This window comes from Mirounga angustirostris, unplaced genomic scaffold (genome assembly GCF_029215605.1).
Source record: "Mirounga angustirostris isolate CCGP_5_RB_7025 unplaced genomic scaffold, mMirAng1.0.hap1 SCAF_14, whole genome shotgun sequence".
Taxonomy (NCBI): domain Eukaryota; kingdom Metazoa; phylum Chordata; class Mammalia; order Carnivora; family Phocidae; genus Mirounga; species Mirounga angustirostris.
This window is the reverse complement of record NW_026991722.1, coordinates 36889471-36900710: the sequence shown is the minus strand read 5'-3', so window position 1 is coordinate 36900710 and position 11240 is coordinate 36889471. Positions and strand designations below refer to the sequence as shown.

The 11240-nt window shown below is 41.2% G+C and overlaps 1 protein-coding gene across 14 annotated transcripts in view; it reads left to right on the top strand.

Moving 5' to 3' along the window:
• LOC123852653 (zinc finger protein 397) overlaps nt 1-11240 on the top strand; it is a 93330-nt gene that overhangs the window by 32044 nt on the left and 50046 nt on the right. For 11 of the 14 annotated variants that reach the window (XR_010407242.1, XR_010407243.1, XR_010407236.1 and 8 more), the window contains exons 1-2: nt 50-188; nt 841-1072. The exons of 1 other annotated variant lie outside the window; for it this stretch is intronic. Coding sequence is in view for 2 of the 13 variants with exons in the window: in XM_064577753.1 (XP_064433823.1) it covers nt 973-1072 (100 nt within the window). In the remaining 11 variants the exon portion in view is untranslated. 2 more of the 14 variants (XR_010407238.1, XM_064577754.1) reach the window with 2 other exon arrangements.

The window sequence follows — 11240 nt, the reverse complement described above, 5'->3', positions numbered from 1 at the left end:
GTTCAGGGGTTAAATCTCCGCAACCCTCTCCCCAACCCGCCGCGACCGCCGCCGCCGCCCCCTCGCGCCTGCGCCCGGCCGCCCCCTTGCCATAGAGCTGAGCAATCCTCCCAGCTTCCTAGAGCGGACGCGGGGATGGCGGTTCCGCAGCTTGTGAGGTTTGACTGCGACCCGGAGGACACGTCGAGGTATGGGTGATATCAGGTCACGGGAGCCCGGGGAACTCGGGTGATCTCGCCTTCTGAGCTGCCTTGCGGCGCCGCCAGGGAACCCTGTGGGGTTTCTTGAGTCCATGGAGAGTCCCGGTCGCCGGGGTCGCCCCCAGGCGCTGCTCCTGGGGACGGTGGGTCTTTGGCCTAGCGTGCTTTGGGTACCCGGTCGGCGCCTGCGCGGCCTCGGTTTCAACTGAATGGACACCAAAAACTTTGGGGGCATGTGGAATCGGGAAGGGGGATGCATCGACGCAGATTAGCAGAGCGTGCCGGCAAAGAGCAGCCTGAATGTGCGAGTGCTGGAAGAAGGGAAGGAGGGAAAGAAAGATAATGATGGTGACCAGTAGTGTCGGTTTGGTGTAGGAAAGGCAGCGAATACAGCGTTAACCGCTGAAACAAAATCTTATAATGCCCTTCCCTGCCTTATCATCCCAGTTACGTCCTTATTTCGGTAGCATTTACCCCCAATTATGTTTGAAGGTCTCTAGCCTTGGAATGGAGAATACATGCCCAAAGGGGTTAATGTCTGATCCTCATCACGAGGGAGGAAGCTTAATAAATTCTGTGAGAAAACTACTTGGAAATTAAATGAGATTTTGTTTTCTCCTCCACTTCTTTTATTATCTAGAGGATGTTTCTGGTGGTCTAGTCTCAGAAATTATATCTCCAGTCTCCACAATGATTCCCTTCCAAGCCCAGTGGTGCCCCGTTGCCTCCAGGTTTCAGACTCCTACGTGGACAAGAAAAGCTTACTAAGGAAATGGTAATTCTCCAGTTGCTCCCCGAGGTGCCAAGTGTCCAGTTACAGCCCATGGAGATCCACTTCAATTATGAATCTCAAGAACACCACCTTCTGTCAGGTGAGAAGCAGTGTATTGTATCTTTCTTAGGGGGTACAAGTGGTGGGGAGGGTTGTTACTGGTGCTCTGTTAGTGTCTTCGCGTGCTATTGGTATTCTTCGTTGCCTACCCCTCACTGTGTTAGACAGTACCATCTCTTGAGTGTGCAAGCAGAGTCACATAGCTTTATTGTGAATTCTGGCAATCAAAATCTCATGGAGTTCCCTTCTCTCCTTAAGGACCCATTTATCCATTTTTTCTCGTTATAATCACCTTATCACCAGTCTGTCAGTATTTGATATTTTCCCTTTAAAATCTTTTCAAGTCATCTTTTTTCAAGTACTGTAGAGGCATAGTTAAAAGTTTAGGAGTCTGACACTGTGGATTCAAATACTAGCTTTGTCATGTACTAGCTTCAGTAAATTACTTGTGTTTTGTTTTTTTAACGATTCTGTGACCTTATTTTATAAGTATATAATAACTCATACCTTGGAGGTTATTTTGAGGATTGTGTCTATTACTCCATAATAAAGGACCCCAAAATTTAGTGACATAAAACATCAGACATTTGTATTTTTTTTATTTTTTATTTTTTAAAGATTTTATTTATTTATTTGACAGAGAGAGACACAGCGAGAGAGGGAACATAAGCAGAGGGAGAGGGAGAAGCAGGCTTCCCGCTGAGCAGGGAGCCCGATGTGGGGCTCAGATCCCAGGACTCTGGGATCATGACCTGAGCCGAAGCCAGGCGCTTAATGACTGAGCCACCCAGGCGCCCAACATCAGACATGTTTAAACCACGTTATTTTCTTATGGTTCTGTAGGTCCTCAATTTGGACTGGGTTCTGCTGGCAGTTTTTCTCTTGGTTTTATCTGGGATCACTCATGCAGTCATCTAGTGGCTCAACCAGGGCCAGGGTCTGAGTATCAGTCATATATGTCTGGCTGTTGGTGCTGGTTATGGCTTGGGTCACCCATCTGTAGCAGTCCAGCCCAGACTTTTTCACAGGGCAGCCAGTTTCCCATACAGAGAGAGGGCAAGCCTTGGGAAGCATAAGCACTTTTCTAACCTATGTTTGTGTTATATTGACCAAAACAAATCAACATGACCAGTTCCAGAGTCATTGTGGAAGAGAACTACACAAGGATATAGGTATTAGGAGATAGGATTCACTGGGCTCCATTACTACTATAACAACACCACGAGTACTAATGATATTCCAGTATATAAAGCTCTGCACGCAGACTAGGCTGTTAGTTAGTTCTTTATAAATGGTAGCCACTGTTATTTTTAGTAAGATAATTTTATTTTTTTGAGATTTTATTTATTTATTTGACAGAGAGAGACAGCGAGAGAGGGAACACAAGCAGGGGGAGTGGCAGAGGGAGAAGCAGGCTTCCTGCTGAACAGGGAGCCCGATGCGGGGCTGGATCCCAGGACCCTGGGATCATGACCTGAGCTGAAGGCAGACGCCTAATGACTGAGCCACCCAGGTGCCCCTAGTAAGATAATTTTAATCCCACCCTTGTTCAGGTGTTCGCAGGGTCTCATTTCCACATCATATTTTGCTGTTTTCTGATTTTGGTCCTCTCATTTGCTGCTATTTTGCCTGTGAAATTCACCTTCTATTGTCATTTTCTTTTACTCTAGATCTTCTGCCTCTTTATAGCTTTGAAGTATCTTTATTTCATTTTGTTTCTGTGTTCTGTATTTAGAACTTGTGTTTGCTTAAGAATCTATTCTAAGGCATCTAGCTCTCATTTCTCCTGAGAATTACTGTAGAATTGGGTCTCCTTCTTGCAGTTTTATATAAATTAATATGCATATTGCATGTGTTTGTGTCTCTTAGAGTGTGTGTAAAAGAACATTTTGTGGGGCGCCTGGGTGGCTCAGTCGTTAAGCATCTACCTTCGGCTCAGGTCATGATCGCAGGGTCCTGGGATCGAGCCCTGCATCAGGCTCCCTGCTCAGCGGAGAGCCTGCTTCTCCCTCTCCCGCTCGCCCTGCTTGTGTTCCCTCTCTTGCTGTGTCTCTGTCAAATAAATAAATAAAATCTTTAAAAAAAAAAAACAACATTTTGTTACTGTAGAGTAATCTAATTATACTAAAGTACATATATAAAATATAGAAAGACACAAAATGGGAATTTAAATAACCTACAACTCCACCATCTAGAGATAGTCACTAACATTAATGTATCCTTCAAATAATTTAATCAACTATTCAATGCTTATTGTTGATACATGTTTATTAGTTAATCAGATTATAGCTTATTAATTATTGCTGACCATATAATATGGTTAGTTATTGAAGGGTTGCTCTGTGCTAGGCACTGTTCTAAGTGCTGGGCATATAGCAGTGAACTGAACAGATAAGCCTTTGCCCTTAAGGAGCTTACATTCTGGTGGGGGAAACAGGAAATAAGTAAGTATATGGTAGAGCATCAGATAGTGATAATCATTACGAAGAAAATAAACCAGGATGTATCAGTCAGGACTCTAGCAGGAAACAGATGGTTCATTCAAATTGGGTAATTCAAGGTTTCATGAAGAAGATGGGCAGGGTTACAGAAATTAATAAGGGATAGAGTACAGCTTTGGGACAAAAAAAAATGATAAACAGTTATTACCTTTAGGCCTAATGTTACAAAGGGAGAGACTGATGACCAGCTCATGGAGAGTATAGCTGTAGGGTAGAGCTGCCCAGTTGGAGCCATGGCCTTTGCTAAAAGAAACAATTACTTCCAACTCCTGGCCCAGCAGGAAAGGAGTCAGGATGTAGAGTGAAGAACTCATCCCGGTTTCCCTGGGATTTAGCACTGAAAGTCCCATATCCCAAGAACCCCGTCTGTTTTGGACAAACCAGGATAGTTGGTCACTCTACAGTTCTCCTCCTTCTTTGGGCCAAATCTAATTGCAAGCAGAGGACAGAGAGTCCCAAGTGCTGCAGTCCAAAAACTAGTATCAACCTCTTGGAGCACAGAGCAACATGAACAGTAGATCTAGAGGGGCAAAAGGAGAATATCCCATTACAGTCCACCTCTTTTAACCTATACTACTTACTTTTGTCCTTTGTTTGGGTTATCATGTTCCCAACACATATCTTTTTCTTAAGCTCTTTTTTTTTTTAAAGATTTATTTATTTATTTGAGAGGGCGAGAATGAGAGAGAGAGAGAGCACATGAGAGGGGGGAGGGTCAGAGGGAGAAGCAGGCTCCTCGCCGAGCAGGGAGCCCGATGCAGGACTCGATCCAGGGACTCCAGGATCATGACCTGAGCCGAAGGCAGTCGCTCAACCAACTGAGCCACCCAGGCGCCCCTTCTTTTTTTTTATTATTATTATTTTAAAGATTTTTATTTATTTATTTACTTAACAGAGATAGAGAGAGAGCACAAGTAGGCAGAGCGGCAGACAGAGGGAGAAGGAGAAGCAGGCTCTCCGCTGAGCAGGGAGCCTGATGCGGGGCTCGATCCCAGGACCCTGGGATCATGACCCTAGCTGAAGGCAGCCGCTTAACCGACTGAGCCACTCAGGCGCCCCCCCCCAGGCGCCCCTTCTTAAGCTCTTAAGCTACCATATCTTTGCAGGTTGACTTGTAATTAAATTCTACTCCCACCTGAAACATGAAACTTCACTGCTACTGGTGCTCTTCATATAAGGTAGTGAGATAAAGGGGGGAAAGGCATAATTAACTTAAAATCACTGCTACAGTTTTTGCTATTCACAAAGCCAAAACTGATAATCATAACTATCTTCTTCCATCACCCATTCCATATTGCCTCTACCCTCTGCCAGAATCTCAGTGGCAGAGTTCTTTGCTTAGTTTAGTAACATAAACCTTTTTTCCTGGACGATCTGAGTCCTTGATGATCTTGTCTCTTCCATGTTATTTCAGCGTACCATTGACTGGGCCTTTAGACATGAGAGAACTAGGAAGCACCTGCATTGAATCGTCTGAGTTCTACACCTACTGTTCTTTGCCTTTATTATGTAGCAGCGGCCAATTCCCCAGTAGCAGTTGGTATCAGTCATCCTAGCCAGTAGAGCAACCCTTTCTCTGCCTGTTAGTGCAGCAGCTTGAGGAACCCAAAATGGCCAGGAGACAGTCTCAGCTTCGGATTTGACAAAATCACGACTTTGGTAGAAGTATTTCTTCTTTGAGAACCACAACCCCAAACCCACTAAGCCCAAGATTATGGGGATAGGAATTAAAAATAATATAGGGGCACCTGGGTGGCTCAGTTGGTTAAGCATCCGACTCTTGATTTCAGCTCAGGTTATGATATCAGGGTCGTGGGGTTGAGCCCCGGGTCAGACTCCCTGCTCAGTGGAGAGTCCGCTTGAGATTCTTTCCCTCTCCCTCTGCCGCCACCCACGTGTGCACACACGCTCATGTGCTCTCTCTCTCTCTCAAATAAATCTTTAAGAATATAATATAACATAATCCATAATATAAATGGATTATTAGTTATATAGTAAAAAGAGACATTATTACTACTCCTCTACCATTGACTCCTATACTCATGTATTCTGGCCATAGAGAAGACAACACTGTTTATTGTCCTCTGGTTTAAGGCATATATTGCATCTTGTAGGACAGCACCCCAAACTTAGGGTGTTGTTGCCTGGCTGGTACTGTAACTGGGCCTTCGGTAAATCATTCCACTATTATTGAAATCCACTTACTTCTGGATGATGGGACATGTGATAAGACCCGTGAATTACATGTGTGTGAGCTTATTGCTGTACTTCCTTCCCTGTAAAACTACTCCCTTGGAGGCATTATTGTATAGAATTACCATGGTGGCCAATGCGCATTTGTATTTGGACTGTATATTTAGTCCTTTGAAAACAGATTGTTGCCCTCTTCATGATAGAAGGGGCCAGGTATAATGAATCTGCCCCTTACTTGCGGGCTAGGACCTCTCCAGAGAACGGTACCAAATTAGGGGCTCAGTGTTGGTCCCAGCAGTTGGCTGCATGTGTACATAGCTGTGATGATAGGCATATCAGCCTTGATAAACAGATACCTATTTTGTTGACCCCATGCATAGCCTCCATTCCTGTTGCCATGACCACTTTGTACATGAGTCCATTGGGCAAGCATTAGTAAAAAGTCTGATTGACATTCATAACATGGATCACCATGTCCATCTGATTGAGAGGCTTCTTTACAGTGGATTCCCTTTGCTGAGTATTCACATAGGATGCAAATATATTCATTCTTTGCCCATCCTAGGAGGTCTATCATAATTTTCTTCTGGAATCCTTATTTCTAGTCTTCCAAATTTGTTCTTTGAGGTACCTAATTAATCAGATAACCCATTAGTCATTATCCATGAATCAATATAGATGTGTATCTTAGGCCCTGTTGCCTTCCATGAAAGTGGACAGCCAGGTGTATACCTGAAATTCTGCCTACTGGGAAGATTTGCCTTTACCAGTATGTTTCAGGTCACCTCAGAGTCAGGGTATAAGTAAAAGATTCATTTTCTGCTAGTGTCCACACACTGAGCAGACCCATCTATAAATCAGTTCTGTACTTTTTCCTCCTCTGTTAACTGGTGAGAGGGAATTGCCATTAGGCCATGAATATCAGCTAATGGGGAAGGGATTAGTGGAGCAATAGGAAAAGGTATTATGGCAACCCACATCACTAGCACATAGAATTTATTTGTCTTCCACACTTGCTTTTATAATGGAATGCTGGTTTGTATGTCCAGTTTTATGATTTGATGGATCAAATAGCTAGTTCACAATGGTCAGCTTGTAATAGTCATTTGGTGCTCTGTGGTCAAGCATTAAGTCTCTATTAGTGCCCAAGAGCAAGCCAATGTCTGTTTTTCACTTAGAAACTTGTTGGCAGAAGAGAGTATGGCCTTACTCCACTGACGTTCTCTTCTGGAGGCTTGCCAGAGGCTTAATACAGCATCCCTGACTCCTGCAGACACTTCTTACCATTGGTTATCCTGGTTAATAAAGTCATGTGACAGGACAGCTTGCATTGCAACCTGGACCGCTGCAAAGCCTTTTTTAAATTTTGAGTCTCACTCAAAGATAACAACCTTACAAGTTACTAATATTGGTCATTTCAGCACATTTGACTGTGGTATCTGTTGTCTCAAAAATGCAGCGCTCACCAAGTATTGTGCCTTTCTGAGGTAGTAACAGTTGGTTAGAGATACAAGGGAAGTGAGACAACAAACCATATGACTATCTGAGAGAAGAGTGTTTCAGGCAGAGGGAATAGCAAATGCCAGAGGCCCTTTAATGTAGCAGGAGCAGAGTCCGTCAGGGATAGACAGGAAATAGGGCTGGTGGTGGAATGAAATGAGAGCAGAGAGAGAAAGGACCGGATGGAACCTTCTAAGCCATAGTTAGAACATGGAATTTATTCCCAGTGTAATAGGAAATCACAGGAGCATTTTATGCATGATAATAACATATAAAGATCGCTCTGGGGATGCCTGGGTGGCTCAATCGGGTTAAGTGTCTGCCTTTGGCTCAGGTCATGATTCCAGGGTCCTGGGATTGAGTCCTGCATCGGGCTCCTTGCTCAGCAGGGAGCCTGCTTCTCCCTCTGCCTGCCACTCCCCTGCTTGTGTGTGCTCACGCTCTCTTCCTTTCTCTCTCTCTCTCTGACAAATGAATATATAAAATATTTTTAAAAAAAGATCACTCTTTTATGGAGAATAGGAGAAAGGTTAGTTAGCGAGAAGAAAACAAATGTTTTAAGAAGAGCGTAATCAACTATGTCAGATAAATACAGAAGAAGATTGAGAATTGACCATTGGATTTGTCAAGGTAGAGCTTATTAGAGATTCTGATAAGTGCAGATTTGATGGAGTTAAGGAAATAAAAGCCTGATTGCAGTGGGTTAAAAAGAGAATAGACTTAATATTGGTTAGCATATAGAGCAGTGTGAACTCATACACTCAACAGTAAGACCCAACAATTCTGGTCCTAAGTTTATGTAACCTGGAGAAACACTTGCATATGTGCATAAAAATAAATGTACTAGCAGATTCATATCAGCATTATTTGAAATAAAATGTTATTGTCCATTGAAGGAGAATGGGTAAATAAATTGTGTTATATGTCACACTATAGTGGTGAACATGAATAGACTGCAGTTACACACATGAATATAGATGAATCTTCCAAACATAATGTTGAGCAAAAAAAAAAGCAGATCATAGAATACATGTGATATAATTCCATAAATGTATATAGTTCAAAAACATGCTCTATTTGTCTGCTAGGGCTGCCATAACAAAGTATCACAGATTGGGTGGCTTAAACAACACAAATTTATTTTCTCACAGTTCTGTGCATTAACTTTTGTCATCTGTGCTTTGCTTTCTTCTAGAAATTTTATAGTTCTAGTTTTTATGGTTAGGTTTATATTACATTTCTAGTTAATTTGGGGGTATAGCATAAGGAAAGAGGCTTAATTTGTGTTATTGTTATATCCAGTTCTAACACTTTGTTGAAAAAAGACTGTCCTTTCACCATTGATTGTCTTGGCAACTTTGCTGACAGTCAGTTTTACATATATGTTTGATCTATTTATGGACTCAGTCATATTTCATTAATATATAGCCTGTCCTTATGCAATCCCACACTACTTTGATTACTGTAGCCTTATAATAAAGCTTAAAATCTGGTAGTGTAACTTCTCCAGTTTTGTTCTTCTTTTCCAAAATTGTTTAGACTCTTCTGTGCCTTTCTACATAAAGTTTAGAATCAATTTGTCAATTTCTATGAAAAAGCCTGCTGAGGTTTTGATTGGGGTTGCATTGAACCTATGGAGAATTAATTCCATCATCTTAACAATATTAAATCTTCTTCTCCATAAGTGATGGCATATATTTCTGTTTATTAGTTCTTCTTTAACTTCTCTTAGCAGTGTTTTGTAGTTTTCATGATAAACATATTACACATATTTTGTTGAATTTGTTTTTAAATATTTCATTTTTGGTGTAATTAAAAAAAATTTTTAATTTTAGGCTCTAGGGACGCCTGGGTGGCTCAGTGGTTAAGCTGCTGCCTTCGGCTCAGGTCATGATCCCAGGGTCCTGGAATCAAGTCCCGTGTCGGGCTCCTTGCTCAGCGGGGAGCCTGCTTCTCCTCCTGCTTGTGCTCTTTCTCTGTCTCTCTCTCTCTCTCTGACAAATTAAAAAAAAACAATTTAGGCTCTAGTTTTTCATGGCTAGTATACTGAAATACAGTTGGGTTTTTTGTATATTGTTCTAATAAACTCATGTACAAGGTCTAATAACTTTTTTGAGATACTTTAGAATTTTCTATATACATGATTGTGTAGTCTGTAAGTGAAGACAGTTTGACTTTTTTTTATTTGTATCTCTCATTTATTTTTCATGTCTTGTTGCATTGGCTAGTAATACTGAATAGAGTTTGTATAGTGTTGAATAGAAGTAGTAAGAGAGGGCATCCATGTTTTGCTCCCTTGTTCCTAGGAGAAAAGCATTCAGTGTTTAACCATTAAGTATGATGTTAGCTTTTGCTTTTTATACGAGTAGTTAATTTACATATAACAGGGACACCTGGGTGGCTCAGTAGGTTAAGTGTATGCCTTCAGCTCAAGTCATGATCCCAAGTCCCGCACTGGGCTCCTTATTCAGCAAGGAGTCTGCTTCTCCCTCTGCCTGCCATTCCCCTTGCTTGTGTGCTCTCTCTCTTTCTCTGACAAATAAATAAATAAAATCTTTAAAAAAAAATTTCATATAACATAGTTATTTGGATTTAAATGTACTATCTTTGTATTTCTTTTTATTAATCCCATCTTTTGTTTCTTTTCTTTCTCCTTTAATCCCTAATTTTACATTATCAGTTTCTTTTGTTTTTCTATTTTTTTCTCTATTAGCTTATTTTTTATACACCCTTTTATTATTTAATTGGTACCTCATAGCAGTGTGATTCTGTGAGAAATTAAGCCCCAGTGTTCTAAGGTATTACTTATAATTAATGTATTAATTTTTCTCCTGTACATGTATTGTAGCACTAGCTGTGTACCATCTTTGGGGAGAATTAAGAAGATGGTTATTCAGATCATTTTGTTTTATTTCCTTATGGAACCTGGTTGAAAAAGGCTGCCTAAGAAATTACAGCATATACGTTTGATTCATTAGTTTATCTTAATTTGTTATTTCTAGGAAAATTCAAAGATCTTACAATGTTTTGGTTCTGTTTACCTCTGTCCTCTTGTGCTATCTTTGCCATGTACTTTAATTCTCTCTATATTATAAACTCCATAAGACACTGATACTGCTTAAGTCGGTCAGTACACATGTAGATTTACCCATATACTTTACTTTTTGCAGTGCCTTTGCCTCTGGCAAAGGGAAGAAGCCTCCAGTTGGAGGCATGAGATATTTTTCCTTTTGCCTTTGAAATTAATGTGTCATGTTTTCAGCTCTCTAGACCATTTGCAGTCTGACCGTAGTATGCCTTTTATAGTAAATACCATTTAATAGTGGGCTGATAGTCAAGAATTTCAGCGGAGCCCCCATATTCCCTACCATCACAGGCATCTGGTATTATAAAGCATTGGAATGGCCTCCTCAAAACTCAACTCAGAAGAGATTTCTGATCCCACCTCCCTAACCTTTTCCTGGTTCATACACTTTGCTAAGGAAGTCTGGTTACTGAATATGGCTCTTCCTAAAATGGGATCATATTTTCTTAACCACTTCCTTGTAATAATCAGGACAAAAGAGTTGGATTATATAGACCTATTTTTGAAAATTCAGGTTTCTGTCCTTACCATTCCTGGACATTGATACTTCTTTCTTTCTTTCCTCTAAAGTAGCCTCTGATCAGCCTGGTTGGTGGTCCTCCCAGTGACAGCCAGGCCCCCACTGCCTCCTCCTTCTCCCCCTCCTTCTCCCCTGTCCCTCAAGTACTCTTTCATATTGCTTACCTTACTTACATTAATAAGTTGCTTGTGGGTTGGCTTTAATTTAGTCAGACTTTCATAATTACTGTGAGTAGGTTTCAGTATTCCCACATCTCCTGTGACAAACATATACAGAACATACCTGGTAAACTGCTTCAATAAATGATTATTATGACCCATTACTTACTGATTCTTCCTAATTGCTCTTTCAGAGGATTATTTTCAGTGTTTTGGAGCACTCTCATATTGTGACAGCATTTTATTTATTT